The sequence below is a fragment of the Furipterus horrens genome, unplaced genomic scaffold, assembly GCF_987537825.1.
Source record: "Furipterus horrens unplaced genomic scaffold, mFurHor1.1.pri manual_scaffold_9, whole genome shotgun sequence".
Lineage (NCBI taxonomy): Eukaryota > Metazoa > Chordata > Mammalia > Chiroptera > Furipteridae > Furipterus > Furipterus horrens.
Window position 1 is genome coordinate 90,708,134 of NW_028327179.1, and position 18,219 is coordinate 90,726,352.

At 38.9% G+C, this 18,219-nt stretch overlaps 1 protein-coding gene across 7 annotated transcripts in view; it reads left to right on the forward strand.

The window, feature by feature from the left end:
• The window catches only part of CALD1 (caldesmon 1), a 193,439-nt gene extending 175,526 nt beyond the window's left edge, over positions 1-17,913 (forward strand). For 6 of the 7 annotated variants that reach the window (XM_090287532.1, XM_090287533.1, XM_090287538.1 and 3 more), the window contains 6 exons: positions 3,525-3,568; positions 3,670-3,748; positions 5,548-5,685; positions 6,145-6,240; positions 12,165-12,245; positions 15,590-17,913. In XM_090287532.1, coding sequence (XP_090143658.1) covers positions 3,525-3,568; positions 3,670-3,748; positions 5,548-5,685; positions 6,145-6,240; positions 12,165-12,245; positions 15,590-15,598 — 447 coding nt within the window. In that variant the 3' untranslated portion in view covers positions 15,599-17,913. The remainder of the gene's footprint in view (positions 1-3,524; positions 3,569-3,669; positions 3,749-5,547; positions 5,686-6,144; positions 6,241-12,164; positions 12,246-15,589) is intronic. The other variant, XM_090287536.1, reaches the window with a different exon arrangement.
• The last annotated feature ends 306 nt before the right edge of the window (positions 17,914-18,219 follow it).

Here is an 18,219-nt window from a genome sequence, read left to right on the forward strand (position 1 = left end):
GCATGTGTGAGCTATCAATTAAAATACATACATTTTTTAAAAAGCATTTTTGATTTCTGTAGAACAGAAACATGCTTTCAAGAACAGACAGTCTACAGCCCTTCTCCATAGTTTGTGCCTCGGAGTACTTGCTGTGGCTCTGGTTGGAGAACTCATTGTCACATTCTATGGTTGAATTCCTGCAACTCTTGATACTCTTGGCCCTGCAACTTTTATAACTGGTCACAAGTTAACATTCTAGAATGCCAGTGGGAAGAAAAACATTTCCTATTTGACCTCAAAATATTACCGACTAGTGCATTTTGTTATTTCTCATGACTTTCTATTCCTGTCTGGGAAACCCTGAACCTGGTTGCTCATAGTTTAATTACATTAGCTGTGATTTTTTTAAAAATAATATATGCAAAAAGTACATTTTAAGTAAATTAAATTTAAATTTGTATATTGTCATTGTTTTCATATATTGGTGGTGGAGGGAGTGTAGAATAAGGAGAATGTCAATTTCTTAAACTAATAAGATGCTTTTTCTCCAAGTTTTATCCAGACAACACTGCCACCTCTTGGTCTCTGGAAAAACCAGTTTTCCTCGTTGAAATTACATAGAACATTTAATTGACAAATTTAGTTTTAAAAAAAAAATGGTTACATGACATAGAGTCACTAAGTTTAGGAATTTTCCAACACGTGTGCATCTGTAAATAGATGGTGCAACCTGACAAAAATATGATCATGAAGTCAAGCTGTATTAAAGGAGAAGCTGGAAACTGAGGGCCTGTGTGAGTTGAATACGTGGGATGGCCAAGGTCAACAGATGATCCTTGACTCAGAACGATGCTAGAAGCGCTACAAAGAACAAGCCCCACCTCCGCCACCACCCCGCACTGTGCCTCTGTCCTCCCACTACACGGCATTTTCTTCATTCGTTAGGTCCCACCGGTCTGCATTGCTTCCTGGTTCCCCAGATGTTTCCTCAGCTAGAAAAGTCCTCTGCCCTCTAACTCATGCACCCTCACTTCATAAACTCATTTATAAAACTATGTGAACGATACACCACAAATCTCAGCTCAAGTATCAAAATGTCTGAAAAACCTTCTCCAACTCCCCTGGGTAGTTGCTTCTCCCTTAATCACAGCATTTTCTTATCTTAATCTGGTGCCATCCATTGAATTTTAAATATTTTATTTCTGTGTTCTACTAGTCTCCCCTACTAAAATGTGTGTGTACTCCTTAAAGAATATAATACATCGTTGGGTGTTCAACTTTGTATAGTAAGTACTCAACATAATTTATTGGTTGGTTGTTTGACAGACTGGCAAGGTTAAAAGTAGGATGGATGGATGGAGGGAAGGATGGATGGATAGATGGATGGATGGATGGATAGATGGATGGATGATAGAAGGATGGATGGTTGATATTAAAGTTTCCAGTGCATTTTGTGGTTTCAATATATTTAGCCTTATTCAACTGGGAACCTTTTCCCTAGAAATGCACTTCCAATTTTATATTAAAATCAGAAAAATAAGATTTAAGGCCTTTTACATCCCATAATCTCAGAGACACGTATAACACTTTCTTGCATAAGATTTTATTTTTAATGAGTTTGTTTTTCTTTCTAAGAAATCACTGGAAAAGATGAAGTGCGCCCACTAACATCTATAAAAGTATTTCTTAACTGATATTAGGAGTGAAACATGTTTTCCAAAAAGCTTGAGGGTATTTACTAATAGTCCTCAAATCACTGGTCAGTCTGCTAACATCTCAGAAGACTGTAGGAGACACTCAGCCCCACCAGCCTGTGGAAACTGTAGTCTGGTAGATTCCTTGGCTGCGCCAAGTAGGGCAGAAAATGGGCCCTCTCAGCACCTGCGCCTCGCACATGCAGTTATATGCAAAAAAGTTTTCACCGCTTGCTGATGCTGATAGGTGATGCGTGGCAGAGATGAGTCCCAGCCTGGAGTTGGGTGTCATAAGGAGTCAACAAATGTTTGCTGACATATCAAGAACATCGGGGATCTGAGTGATGCAGTTTCAGTAAAATATAATGTTTGATTTAGTAGCTTTAGTTTTAGCAAAAAGAAATTCCTGGCTTTAAAAAATTTTTAAGATGAATGAACTGCCCACTTAATGTATATCTGTCACAGTTTCTCTGGGTTTATTTCCTTATTTCCCACTTGGGCTGAGGGGGGCTTCATGGGAGGCCTCAGCCATTACTGATGAGCTGTGCCCCGGGCTCACTCTACCCCACCCCCCATCTTCTACTTTGGGGGCAAATTAAGGTCGCAATAGGCTTGACAGCTGTCAAGTTAGGAAACCAGGCTAGGCCGTGTGAACAGTTAACACTTCCTGGTTATCTTTCTTATTCAACTCTGTTACATACTAAATAGCCAAAACATTGCGGAAAAGTTTCTTCACCAAAGAGCATGGTACATGTGTACTCATATAAATATGTCCTAAACAGTATCTTGCATCTTGGCAGCCGTCGTCTGGAGAGACGATGGTGTAGCTTCTTAAGAGTCTATCTGCACCGCCGAGAATGGCTGTGCAGTCCGACTCGGGAGTGACACGGTATCTGTCTCCTCCCGTGTTGAATCGACATCTTGCGATGACGCTGGAGTGTCCTCTCCAGTGAAGCTGAAGCTACAGAGCCTGGGCAGGGTGATATGGAGGGTCTGCTGTTGCCCATGCAGCAGACCCCCCCTCTCTTCGCAGCTGAAGGGTCCAAGGGAAAGACGGAGTCAATACAGCTTGGCTTCAGGTGCGCCGCAGGAGTTGCCGGTGTTGACTACAACGTCAAACCGCCTTAGGGACTCCGGCTCCGGATTTTCTGTCGGGGTTTATTCCCTTAGCCTTTCCCCTGAAGAGGTATGCCGCAAGGCAGCAGAGGTTTTTTGGAGTCAGAGTTTTCCTTCTCTGTCCTAAACAGTAACAGCATATATTTTTGAAGAAAAAAAATGTTGCTGAGAGAGTAGATCTTAAAAGTTCTCATCGCAAAAAGAAAAAATTTTGTCAGGCAATGGCTATTAACTAGACTTATTGTGGTGATCATTTTGTAATATATTCAAATATTGAATCATTATGTTGTACACCTGAAACCAATATAATGTTATACAGCAATTATACCTCAATAAAGAAATAAGTAGACAAATTTTAAAAGTATGCCAGAAGGCAAAAAAGAAACAAATTGCCATGGTTTTGAAATATAATTTTTTTGCCATTGATTTAAGTTATTTCAAAGGCATTTTTATTCCACTTCTGCCTGGTCTTTAATCTGCCTCCAGAGCTTCATATTTTCCTACAGCGCTTTCTCTGTCCCCTGCCCATCTTACCTTCATCTCTCGAATCTCGTTACCAAATACCTTACATGTAGTTTCCCCTCTGGCAGATCTGCTTCTCACAGCACCCTGGTCCTCCTTGATGCTCTTCGGTGCTTTTCTTGCCCAGGTTCAGGGAGGGTGGTGGTACGGGGTGAGAAACACTGTTTATGAGATGAACATATTAACTGTATTTTCTTTTTTCATTTTTAGATAGAAGAGCGAGCAGAATTTTTGAATAAGTCTGTGCAGAAAAGGTAAATATGGTTGATTGTTCACTTGAGACTCAGCTATTATACGTATGGAGAGATTTTCTCTCATGTTTTTATGTGTGTGTGTGTGTGTGTTTATTTAACAGCGGGGTCAAGTCAACTCATCAGGCGGCAGCCGTCTCCAAGATTGACAGCAGACTGGAGCAGTACACCAGTGCCATTGAGGTGAGAGATGGCCTCAGGGTCATGGTCCATCAGAAGTCAACTCTGATTATATAAACAGTCATAGAAACACTTAGAACAGTCAGCAAGTCCAGGAACCACGTGTGTGAGAACATTAATAATGCTTTCTTATACGTTAAACTAGTTACAGAGAAGAATAGTAATAATGGTAAATTATAGAAGGGTTTTAAATAAATTATTATTTATTACTTTCAGCCTAAGTGTTCTTTAATGCAGCTGTTACTCTTTTAATGGATTGGGTTATTGAGATTCAACTCTATTATTTATATGTTAGTACATCTTCTAAAATTAATTCCTTATAAAATGCGTTCCCATAGGTAGTTTAAACAGATCCTATATAACCTTGGTTAATCTTCTTTGATCTATAAAAACTTTTATTATCAAATCAAAATAGTAGCATACGTTAATATAAAGGTGATTGCCAGCTAGTGTTTAATCACCATGAATTTCACATTGATTATTTTATATTTGAAGGTCCATAGTTTCATGCTTCTGTCTATTCCAACTATTTTTCCACCCAATTGACCTGGGAGTTCTACCATATTGAGAAACAGTGTATACTTCTAAGTACCAAAGCACTGAGAAGGTAGAGGGCCATTAATCAAGATGTGCTCTTTTGTTCTCCATTGTGTGGACTTGAGTCAATGATTTTAGCTGCCTTCTACAGCAGACCACCTGCTATGAAGCAATTGGATCAGCCTGATTTGATTTTCTCCTCTCCTTTGTACTGCAGAGTGGAGAGAAGTGTAAAATAATTCACAATCAAATAAATGATAAGAGGGAATAAGAGAGATACATGAATGGTTTATCAAATGAAGTCTGAACTCTCAAGAGGTGATTTTCATAAGATTCAGCGTCCACCAAAATATAAGACAAATTGCAAATAGTTATTTTCTGTGGTTAAGTTAATGACAGCTCTCACAAGGTTAATGAAACCAAAACCATGGCTTCAGCCTTTGTCCAGTCCAGTGATGCTGCCACTCTCCGTGGCTGTCCACCTTGACAACACAGGCCACAGGCCATAAAGCAGGACCAGGCGAGAAATCACATGATTCCAGGCACACCCATCACTCCTGCTGGAAAACAATCTCAAATGCACTTTTCTTCTTTACATCCATTCTTTCTTCCTTTCAGTATACTCTCCATGCAGTGATCTCTCAATCTTTCATTTCTTTAGCACGCCTCTGCCTCCGGCCCTTTGCATATGCTGTTCCCTCTGCATGGAATGGTATTTGTGCCTTCTTTCACTTAGTCACTTCCAAGTCTCCCATGAAGCTGGGTTTAAATGTCACTTCCTCAGTGGAGCCTTCTTTGCTCCCCTAAATTAAATATCACTCCCCTATTGTGTGCTCTCTTGGTGTGCTTTATAACACTACATTTATCTTCTCAATGTGAAGTAAATATTTGTATAACGAGTCACTATCTTCATGTCCTATTAAAATGTTGGTCTGCTGCAGCTTACAGAGTAGATGGTCTTGTTTTGAGTACCACTATACCCTCAAGTGTCTCTTGAAGAAATGAAGTAGAATATCACTTTCGCAATAAATGGTATCCCAATCAAAAGCATGTTTCATTTTTGAAAGACCTTCTGCTGATCTAGATCTTAGGGTTCATTTTGATGTTTGTACGTCATCAGAATGCAGTTTTACAACAAAGATTATGGCTCTTATTTTTGGTGGAGGCATTTGCCCAATGACTCTTTGAAATGATACTGTTGAAGAAGACAGTATTTTATAAGAACAAACATAGGACCAATCCTTAACATAATTCATGCACTTCAGGGAACAAAAACTGCAAAACCTGCAAAGCCAGCAGCCTCAGATCTTCCTGTTCCTGCTGAAGGCGTGCGCAATATCAAGAGCATGTGGGAGAAAGGGAATGTGTTCTCATCCCCGACCGCGTCAGGCACCCCAAACAAGGTGAGCACAGGAGCCGTGTCTTTAAATTTTGGAGGGTGGGTTCTTTTTCTTTTTTTCTTGTCTTTTTTCAGAAATCACAATAGTTAATTATAAAAGCAGTGAAGAAAGGTGTAATTCTTACTTTCTTTTGCAACAATCCCAAAGGCAAACTCAGAGGCACTCAACTGTGTACTACGCTCTGGCCACGGTATTCTAAGTAGAGTCCCTGAAATTAATCATCCACCTTGTGAGTGGGGTGGGGTGAGATTCGGGGGCAAGCAAACCAGGCTAACAGTCTTTAAATATCAAGTTTAAGGTTTATTTTACTCAAAATTTTAATTAGAATGAACAGTCATTAACTAGTGTTATGGGATGGTTATGTGAAATAACATTTAATAGTGTTTTGAGGTTGCTTGGAAGATTTCTTTCCAGGTAAAGTTTCTTTTGTTTCTTTAATATTGGATAATTAACTCCTTATAGGAAACTGCTGGCTTGAAGGTGGGGGTCTCCAGCCGCATCAATGAATGGCTAACTAAAACCCCTGATGGCAACAGGTCACCTGCTCCCAAACCTTCTGTAAGTAGCTTTGGGTTTTTCTGATTTTTTTGATCTCTCAGTTTCCTGCGGCAGAAGAAAACAGGCTGTTAGTCTGTCTGCCCAGGAAAGACAGGGCTCCTGTTCTTTGCCATCACTGCTGAAAAACGAACAAGGAATGGTTCAGATTTAGAGAGGCAAGCCCAAAGCAGCTGCACCCTAATTGCCCAGAGAGTAGTAGTTAACCAGACCATTGAAACCATTCAAATTTACACCCGGAGAGTAGCCAGAATGCGGAGGCCGTTCAAAGTTACACTCTTAACTTTAACTATATGTTGAGCTTCTGTTCTACAAATCACAGTGAGGAATTTGAAAATAAAAATGTCAAATTATCTTGGCCACTTCTCTGTCAAAAGCACCCCTAAACTTATTCTCCAAAGAAAGTCTATGTTGGCTATTTTGAAGCCATATTTTCTAATTTGCCTAATTTCTGTAACTTAACAGAAATAATTGCCATAATTTTTTTGTCACCACCTCCAAAGTAAAGCCATTAAAAAAAAAAAAAACCAAAACAGTAGATCAAGGAGCCAGTACAAATGACCCATGGACATGGACAACCTGGTGGGGATTGACTATGGGAGAGGGGGGTGGTAGGCGGGGCAGTGGGGAGCAATGAGGGAAAAATGGAAGAACTATAATAGAAAATCAATTTTAAAAAAGAGAAAAATGAAACAGTAAAACTAGAAACTATAAAAAACTGGTTATAAATGTTATTTTTGGAAATCTAAAATTTTCTTATTTATTGTGTGGCTATCTTACTATAAAAATATTCATTTAACCTTTTCATCGAATTGCCTTGCATTTATCATTATAATAAAAAACCTTATTAAGCTCCCCACTGTGTATTGGTGAGTTTTCTCCATTAGGTTATATTGTTCTTGGTGCCCAAAGATGCAGAGACTCATCTGTCACAACGACTCCATTCCAGAGGGAGAACAAAAGCTTTCCAAATCCCTTAGACCTTTGAGCCACTGAGCAATTAATTGCATCCATTGGTTCCATATTTAATCTCCAAAGTCACCAGAATTTATCACTTTTCCAATTTAAGAAGAAAAAATGGAAATATATTCTACCCTCCTTGGGTGTAACTCCTTATAGTCAATCAATATTCAGCCCAGGATGTTTTGCACAAGGGCTCAGATGAAGTATAAAACTAATGTAAACTCAGTGTACAATTCGGAAGTCTTTATACATTGAAAAAAATCCTTTTCCCCGCTCCCAATAGATACGAGAAGGAGGGCCTATAAAAGGAGAAAGTCGGGGTGAGGGATCATACCCACAAGTTATGTGCTCTTTAGTGCCTCAAGTTTCCCCGGCACCCAAGATGGCTTATAGAGTAGAAGTTAGTTTTTAATGGCAATTTATGTAAATTTTGTGGCTCCAGACCAGTGGTTATTAACTTTTTGAATTACAGACACTTTTGAAAACCTAATGGAATATAAGGAACTTCTCCCCTAAAAACATGCATATCACTCAACTTTTAAAAGTTCATGGACCCACTAAAGAACTTTCAAAATAGCAAAGATAAAGAGAGAATAATGTTTTCTCCTTTGATGAATTTGGTAATTGCTAGAGAACATGGTCACTTTTTCTTTCTTTAAAAAAAAACTTTTATTGATTGATTTGAGAGAGAGAGAGAGACATCAATTTGTTGTTCCACTTATTTTCACATCCATTGGTTGATTCTTGTTATGTGCCCTGACTGGGGACTGAACCTGCAACCTTGGCATATCAGGACAATGCTCTAACTAACTAAGTTGTGGGACCAGGGTGTGGTCACTTTTTTATGTTTATTATATTTGTAACCTATTTCATTTCCATACCAGATTATATCCACATTTGATACAGGACTTGATCCATACTCTTTTATCAGGATTTTAACTGATCAACCTATCATCCTCTATATCATCCTAATGGGAGGGTTTAAATTTTTTTTAATTCAGTTATTAGAATAGGTATAACTGGGTCAGGGTTCCCACAAAAAGTCCCAGTTTCTGGAGTTACTGGAAGCCTAAAAAGGAATTAAAAATGGCAGGCCAAAAAGGAATTATGGGGAAATTACAAAATCATTGCCTGCCCTACCTGCTAGTTAGTAAGTGATTTGCTAGACCATCTACTAGAGGTAGAGGAAAAGGAAAGAAGAATGTGGCCGTTCGTACAGGTCGCAGTGATCTCTTGTCTCATGACCCATTGGATTTTACAGACTAAGGTGACTTCCTGAGCAAAGTAATATATAACTGCTGTTGTAAATAAAAAGCTATTTTGAGTATACTCAATAAGCAACTTTAAGTTTTGTGTCCCTTTCAGGGGTATTAGAGCCAGCATTTGTCAAAGTATGAATGACAACATGACAATGTCTTTGGGAGCTCAGGAAGGCAGGAGAGTAACTCACAGAGACTAAGGATCTAGCAGAAAAAAGATGAAATTTCCAAACTGTGGAAAGGGCTGGAAGGGTTCTACAGATGCACAGGACTTGGCTGGCAAAAGGTTAAGTCCAGGAAGGCAGCTTAGAAAGACAAGTCAAGCCCAGCTCTTGTCAGGGGCCTCACTGGTGGCCTGCAGCTAAGATCTGTGTCTTTTCACCCATACCATTGTGTTTTATTTTCCTTTTAAAAATTATAATGTGAACCTTGCCGGGTGGCTCAGTTGGCTGGAGCATCATTCCATACTCCAAAAGATTGAGGGTTCAATTCCCCGTCAGGGTCCCTACCTATGTTGTGGGCCCCATCCCCAGTTGGGGTGCATACAGGATGCAGACGATCAATGTTTCTCTCTCACATCAATGTTTCCCCCACCATCACCTTTCCTCTCTCTCTAAAATCAATAAACATATCCTAGGATGAGGATTTTTTTTTTTTAATTATAATTTGAATACCTTCTTGAGATGTGGAGGCATGTACTCTTAAATTTGTTGATTCCCTCTTTTCCTCATTTTCCTATACCAACCCGCTTCAGGCCTTTGTGTTTCCGGTCTGGCCCTTCATTGCAGGCGTCTGAGTTTGACACCTTTGGGACTCCAGTCATACTGACCGTGAGCCCAGGGTGTCAGAGGACTCCCTAAGAACAATAGCAAATAGTAGGCCCCCAAAGTTGCCTTCTGATTTTGGACCAGAGGTGATTTATTCTCTGTCCCTTGTTTATATTCCTAAGTGTACATGGGTAGAGAGGAAAGCCTGGGTTTGTATTTGCAGGTGTGTGGCATGTGACCATTAAGGAAAAATCAGAAGGAAATTCTTTCACCAAAATGATCTCTACCCAATGAAACCTCAAGAAGGAAATTAGTGTTTCCTTGGGGATTAGTGTTCAGTTCTAAAATTCACTGGAGAGAAAAACCATCCTCTATCAGTTGTATAATTTCCATATATGCTAGAAAGTGAAAGCGCTCAAAACAGTTTGTCAAATCAATATTATTATTTGGGAGTCCCTGAAAATTAACTTATTTAAAAGTTAACATTGATCTATATCTGTTCCCTTACTGGGACGTTTGTTGCTATTTGTGGGTAGAATTTATGAGATTTCACAGTAACTTGGTAACTGGAATTCTGAGTATCCCTGTTTTAGCTGGTTTGTTTGTTCTTTGTTTCTAAACTACATGTTATATACAGCTAAGTTAAAATGCTAATATGTTTTCTTTTTGTTTAAAAAAACATGTCTTTCTCAGCTGAATTCTCTTCTTCATTCTTTGATCTCTGGGTGATTGGAAACCTACTTCTCCTGCCTTCCTTTCTTCCTCTTCTGCCGGAGTGGGTCTTTCTCTAAAATATAGTCTGGTGAGGTAATTTCATTTATATTCCCCTTTGATTTAAAATGCCAACTTACTACTCAGATGTTAATTTTTTTTTTTAAATAGACTCTTTAAGCTCTTTAAGTGATCTTAAAAGATTCATAGGTAGGATTTAAGGGAACTACAGTCCATTTTCTTCTGTGGAACATTCATGTGAAAGAAAAATATTTGTCTTCTATGAATCAAATAAATAAAGTAATAGCCACTTTCCAGAGCTTCCATCTGAGCATGTGCCTAATTATAGTTTCCAACATTTTAAAACAGTCTTCCAGACAATTTGGCAGCCTCTCCCTACATTGGCAAATGTAGTGGAATCCTTCAAAAACAATCTGATTTGTTTCTTACTGGTTCCAAGTTAAATAGGTGTAACTCCCGAACAGAATATCAGGAATTCGTGCCACAGTGGAACTCCAGAAACTCAGTAAGATTAAGGCAAATCTGAAATGCTTCACATGGTGCCATTTCACCAGTGCGTTTTCAGTGCTGAGATCTCCGTACTCTCTGTCAAAATACGTCCATTGAGACCGAAGTCCACGGATAAATGCAATTACTGTTAGCTTTGCCTTCCTAATGAGAAAAGGATGTGCCAAAATCAACATTACTATTTCAGTTAAAACACATTTATTTTCTACAGACTACCCTTTGCCAAGTACTATATAAGCACATGCTGAAAGAAAAGTAAATGGAAACAGAAATATGGATCCTTATCCAAACCCAATTAATTACAAGGTAGCAAAGAAAGAATCAACGCTCCATAACTGTTTTCTTCCCAAGATTTCCACATGTTCTTGCATATGTCATTAAGTGTCAGTTTCTCTTATGGGTACAATTTGTGGTAAATGTTTGCTTTGGTGGGGCTAGGTTCTACTGATGCACTTCTGAACTATTGCCTTTGCTCCACAGAAACACAAAATGATTTTAGTCTGAGGAAAGTCCAGTTAGAAAAGTGTCTTTAGTTTGAACTGTCCGGAAGCAGATCTTAACAGTGGAAGTAGTTTACTTGGGAGGTGAAGAAGGCAGCCTATCAGGAATGTTACTAATGCTATTCAGCAAGTCACCGCATGGGCTATTAGAACTTAATGCCACTGGGGACACCCGGGAAGCCACCATAAAACAAATGCCACAGCATTATCCTACTTGTGGCCTGAGAAAGCCTGAGAAGTATTCTTCCACCAAATCTCATGGGTGAGCGGTGGAGGTCTGCTCTTGGGGGTGTTAACTCTGAACGTCTAGCCTGCCTCCTGGGTGGGCAAAGTGGGCATCTGTAGCCAGATAAAGTCCTCAGGCAAAGAAGCACAGTGCTGGCAGTTGGAAGTCAGACTGGAACGCATTAGAGTGGTAAGGGCTTGGGGGCATAGGCAGGGCCCCGGAAGTTAATCTGCAAGAGGTGTAATGCCTGTCCAAGGCAATTACAGGTGACCTTTGAACAACACAGGTTTGGACTGAACAGGTCCACTTATATGTGGACTTTTTTTCAATCCATGCTATCAATGTATTTTGTCTTCCTCATGATTTTCTTAACCACATTGTTTCTCTAGCTTACTTTATTGTAAGAATACAGTGCATGATACAAACAACATACAGAACATGTGTTAATCAACTGTTTATGGTATCGGTAAAGATTTCAGTCAACAGCAGGCTATTAGTAGTTAAGTTTGGGGGGGGGAGTCAAAAGTTGGACGCAGATTTTCTACTGGGCAGGGTTTGTGGGGAAGGGGGCATTGGCACCCCTCATTCCCACGTTGTTCAAGGGTCAACTATATTTAAAACCAACTTGTGCTATATGTACTCCTAAGAGCATAGAAAGTTAAAAATAGGCTACGTTATTTTTAACCTGCTGGTATTCCAGTTTCACTTCTCAGTAAGCAGGAAGGCCTTGGTGAAGAACAGGACCTAAATGCTGGATAGTTCTATCCTGTTTTATATCACAACACAGGTCAAAGTCTTATACGAAATAAAAACAATGGCTAATGATACTTTCAATTCCACCCATTTCTGATCACTAGGAAAAAGTGTATTAAACAATAAATTGATTCCAACAAACAACAGATGTGATTTATTTAGACCTGGACAGAAAATATAAATGGCCATGTATCAATTTTTCCTGCTTTCTCATCATTAGGATTTGAGGCCAGGAGACGTATCTGGCAAGCGGAACCTCTGGGAAAAGCAATCTGTGGACAAGGTCACATCCCCCACTAAGGTAATCTACTGGAAGGATTTGAATTTCATAGGTCCTTTTCCTATAGTATGATGTCCTGGGTTAAATAAGAAATATCAATATCACTGACTCCCAGAGCTGGGTAACCATCAGTTTCTAAAGATCAGTATATGGTACAGTGAAATGCAAAGTCCACAGAGCCTTCAGCATTGTAGGTTTGTCAGTCATACAACATAAATAGTCCAGACCCATGGAATAGTTCCCAGTAAGACATTCTAGAAACACCGCAGTAGTCGGAGTGTTGACAGCAGAAGAGCTTATCTTATACTCATGGTCTACATATTCTTACAAGGCATAGAGCCATATCCATTTGAAAATCACCTAGGGAAAAATGCCCATTTCCCTGAGTGGTTCCAAAGCTGCTTTCTGGAACCATGCTAGGGGACTACATTGCCAGCAGCCGAGGAGTCAAGGTTGCTATGGCAAAAAGTTATTCAAAAGTTAGCAGAACTCGCTATTATATGGAAACTAATGGCTAAGAGTGCTTGGATTTGTTTCTCTTTCTCTCTCTGTCTCTCTGTCTCTCTGTCTCTCTGTCTCTCTCTCTCTCTGTCTCTCTCACTCTCTCTCTCTCTGTCTTCTGCTCAAAGGGTATGTCCATTCTTTACAAAGGAAACTCTGGACAACATCTAAGGGATGCTCAGACTAAAAATAGGACCCCTTGTTGTATAGGAGCTAATTCTACTCTTAATTGTAGCCCTTCCCCATTTCCAGTAACAACCCAGCTTTCTCCTTAAATAGAGGGAAATTGAAGAGAGAGAAATCTGAGACCAACAGTAACTAAGATTAGACGAGTCTGCTTGTAGGTCAACTTAGAACTCTAGAGAAAGAAGTACTTTTTAAGGACTGAAGAACACCCCAAAGGCAACTGGAGGATCACTACATTCACTGAAGTGAATGAATTCCTTCCCCCTTCCTACCTTCTACGTGCCCTTGAGTCTGGTGCACTGCCCAAGTGTATTATTCCATCTGCTCTATTAGTTCTTCATTGCACTTACATTTCAAGAAAATCTACTAGCCCAGCCTCTCTACTTAAAGGGACTTTTAAATAAGTTCAGTTTTCAAAGTCATTGCCAAAGTATCTGGTAATAATTTTCCCCACTACAAACCACTAACATTTAGTGAGCCTCCACTATACGCAAGGCAATATTCTACCTTCTTAACCTACATTATCTCATTTGACCCTCCAGCCACCATGTGAAGTACAATATTCCCTCACTTATCGCAGGTATTACGTTCTAGACCCCGCCCCGCCCCCCACCCCCGCGATAGGTGAAAATCCACGAAGTAGGAACCTTATTTTAGTGTTTATATATTTTTTAAGGCTTTATAAACCCTCCCCACACACTTATAAACCATTCCCAGTCCCTTATTAACCTTTCCCACTCCCTTATTAACCTTTTCCACTCCCTTATTAACCTTTTCCACACTTTTATAAACACTACTTATGTTCTTAAACATATTCTACACTCTTAAACCTATGTAACTTTAACAACATACATATACAGTACTGCCAAATTCCACAATACAGCAAAAAATCCGTGATAAATAATTAAATATAATATTTTTTAAAATCCCACGATACAGTGAGGCCGCAATAAGTGAACCACAATGTAGAGAGGGACACCTGTATTATTATTACCCTCATTTAGAGATAAGGAAAATAAGGCCCAGAGGGATTAAGTAGCTTTCCCAAAGTCGCACAGCAAATAAGTAGCAAAGCCTAGATTGAAACTCAGGCAGTCTGATCTAAGCCTTCATTCATAACCATTATACATTCTGCTCTCTTTTGAGGATTTCATAGTCTGTAGAAAATATAGTTTCCAAGTTCCTTGTATAATTTTGTCCTGGTGGAAGGGAATAGGGCAGCTGTTCTTAAGTTTGATTTTTGCTTTTGTTTTTTTAAACAAAAACTGAACTTTTGTGGGCCTCAGCCATTATGACCCCTCTAGCATAGGTCTCCGACCTTTCAGAAATGACAGTCCAAATGTTTGTAGCCTCCTGGAGTAGGGGAAGTCAGCTTTCCATAGTCCATCATCACAGGTATAATGGGGCCCCTCTGGACCCCAATTCCCCTGAGCCAGGGTTCTGGGAAGCAGAGTAAAGGTACAATCTGGACGGGTGGGACTCAGAGGGCATCACTCACATGCAACACAACAGTGGTACTCCCTGGGCTTGTGCAACATGGTGGTACAAGGTGGGAAGGCAACAGGGTGAGTCTTCACACACACTGTTCCTTTCTCCTTGGACTATCCCACAAAACTTTCTCTATAGCAATAATAACATAACCACCAGGCCCAGAGCTGAGTTTATGAGGTAGCAGAGCAGGCAGCTCCTTTGCTCTAGGAGGTCCAGCTCACGACCTGTCATGCAGTCATTCATTTGAAATGAAAACAGACAGCACATTTGAAAATGCAGATTCACAATACTACATTTGGCCCTCTGTAGCCTCAGGTCCCACATCTCTGGATTCAATGAATCATAGATTGAAAACATCTGAGAAACAGTTGCATTGTTGCTGACATGTACTATGTACTTAGGCCTACCATGGTTGCATCTGTATTGAACATGTACAGGCTTTTTTCCTTATCATTATTCCCTAAACAATACAATACAACAACTATTTATACAGCATTTACATAAGTAATCTAGAGCTGAGTTAAAGCATACAGATTATATGCAAATAGTGTGCTATTCTGTATAAGGGACTTGATTGTCCACGGATCTTGGTGTCCGTGGGAGTTCTGGAACCAATCCCCCTTGGATGCTGAGGGATGCTTTGGATTTTTAGCAGCTAGCTGGGGAAGAGAGATGGCATAGGAATAAGACTGTAAGTCAGATAGGTTTCCAGGGTAAGGATATAAGAACAGGGAGAGGAAACAAAGAACAGAAGAAAACCAAAGGTTACATATTCCACTTCACCATTGCGCCTTGACATGGCCAAGATTGAGTCAGTCCGTCAGGTGTGCCTGTTTTGAAGAGACACTGTAGATTCCTGGCCATTATATTGGAGATTTAAAAAATGACTCTTGAGTGCCCTGAGCAAGGTTAAAGATCAAAACAGAGAAAAGGGAATATAAAGAAGAAAGAGGAAGGAAGGAAGGAAAGACGTGGGGAGGCAGGGTGGGAAGGAAGGAAGGCAAAAAGGAAAAAGTGAAAAAATATCAACAGAAGAAAGACGAAGAGGAACATACTTGAAAAAATGCCCACAATAATCTTTCCTTTCCTAAATATTTATTCCTGCCATATTATAATTCTTTTTTTTTTTTCTTCTGACATAAAACATCTGGCTAAAACACTGTGGCCTTAAAGCTGTCTTCTCTTAGCAGGTTTGAGACAGTTCAAGAAAGAAGCCAGAGTAGCCACTCCAAATGCTGACCCAGCTCAGTTGAAGAGGGCTAACGTGCTCCGTTTTATATTTATGTTGATTTACTAAATTGGGTTAATTTCCTCTTGTTTTATTTTTCATTATCCCAGTAAACCCATGTATATTATCACTATATTTAATAATCACAGTCTAGAGAAGTTCGTAGTAGAAGTACTGCCTTTGCACAGGAGCCTGTTTCTAAAGAAACCCATGCTGTGAAATAGAGACTTTTCTACTGATCATCATAACTCTGAACGGTGATACCAACCCCATTGGAAGTCAAACAAAAGGAGGTTCGAGTTGAAAATTGCCTGAGGAATGTGTGCAGTATCCGGAAAAAAAAAACCATCATGTGTTTTGGTGTTTGTTTTGTTTTGTTTTTTCAATTTTAAGTACAGAGGTCATGTTGTTTCTGCACTTTAGAATGAAGCATGGAAGAACTTATCGTAGCAGGCAATTGAAAGTAACCTATTTCAGATTTGAGATACTGCAATGATTGTCTTTTTAAAAAATGTACTGTTAAGGTATTACTTTTTTCATGCTGATGAATATTTAAATTGGATGATGGTGTTAGAAGACAGTGGTACCGATTTCTTTAGGTTGGTTGCTTTGTGGATTTCTTTGGTAGTGATAGTAAACCACATTTTAGATGACCTGATCGTGTATGTATGTGCATACACATATACAAACACACTAATGGTAGAAAGCTTTTTTATGTGCTAGACTATATTTAGCAGCCTGTCCTTGTAACTAGCCAATATCACAGCTTTTCAAAAATTAAAAATCACAATATATTAATATTCATATTTGCCAATAGAGACATGGCAGAATAGGTATCGATGTTTTCAATGCCCAATAAATAACCTGTAATAAAAAAAGAGAGATTTGAAATGTCAAAACAAATGGATATTTTCTATAAAACATAGTATTTAGCTTATAATTAAAAGCAATCTTAAAGTCCAATGTGAATTTTACTAAATCTGCCATCTGGGACAAACTGAAAGCTTGCCGAGAACTTTACTCTGTTAACAATCAAGTTCACAATAGGTTCGCCTAGATGAGATCTGAAGTCTCTTCTTTATCTAACATTTAAAGATGAGAATTTTAGTGACAAGATTGTACAGACTGAAATTCCATGTATGGGTATACAAAGACCAATTTTGGCTAATGTCTGGAAGCAAAGAGGAAAAGTAAGCAAAATCCATATTTAGAATCATGACAAGCCTTTTCTCTTTAATATACTGAACCATTTTTTAACTTAACTGTTTCTACTTTTATTATTAGCCATTGGTTCTTGTCATAAGTTGATAATGTGCTGAACTTTCAAAAAATATATATAACTTTCACTAGTTTTACCATTTTCCCCAAGAGTCTTTGTCAACTCATCTTTTCACACATGTAATCCAGACATCAGATCTTATTTTAGCTTGTAAGTGTTCATCTCTTCTTCACAATAGATGATAAAAGAGTTCTCCAGTGTCCTGGCAATATGTTCTAGCATAGTGATATAGAGGGTAGTTCTATAAACTTATACCTCATTGAACTTAACCAAAAGTGTCCTAGGCTCAATTCCTACCACAATAAGGGAGCCTCCCAACAGACTATTTTCTAATCTACAGTATTCCCTGGAAGAGCTAGCCAGGGCAGGGCTGGCATGAAAGTGACCACTGCCTTGCAAAGTCTATTTTCCTCAAAAACCAGTAAAGAGTAGTTGAATTCTCTAGCTTTTAGCATACCTGGGCCAGAGGAAGGAAAGTCACCAAGATTGCACAAGTCACCCACCCCATGACAGAGTAGATATGAGTCTATGATAAGATAAACTAGAATCCACATGTAGTACCTGATTTAATATTGACTCCCATCACTGGACTGAAATGGATCAAAGTTTGAACTGAGGCCCATGGCGATGTAACATTGCTTTGCTGTACTTTGGAACAAGAGCTTCTCCTGATCGCTATTATATATATTTTTTCTTGAAAGTCTAAAGTTGAGAAGAGAATATATCGATCCTGACTTTTATTCCAATATTTGGCTGGAATAAGTTTTAGGGTAGAATTTTGTTAAGTTTGGATTAATCATTTGAAAAAATAAATCTCATGTTTACTTGTTGGATTACAATTCTCTTTGTTGTGTTTAAGAGGTAAAACAGAGAGGTGACTAGCATGTTCTGTGAATCTGCCATTTCTAAAAATTTTATCAACACTTGATATGTTTCACTGATGATTGATCGCTGCAATAAATATATTGTGAAAATGCATCCACAATAAATGGAATTCCTCCAAACGTCATTGCCTCACTTGTTTTTATGGACTATATTGATTTTAAGAGTTATATTTGTTGTAATAAAGATGACAGCATAGCAAAATGAGTATTTCAGATGGCTCCCTGGTTTCATTCTTTAAAGAAGAAAAGCCATTTCATATTGTTTTAAAAATTTTTATTACAGGTAATTTTCTAACAATATACTGAAAATTGCTTTGGTGTGGACAACTGACCAAACATGTATGAAGAAGGTAGAAAAGAAGGATTTTAAAATTTTTTCTTAAAAAAAAATCATCAGATGTTCCTCCATCCTCCTCTCCTTCCAAG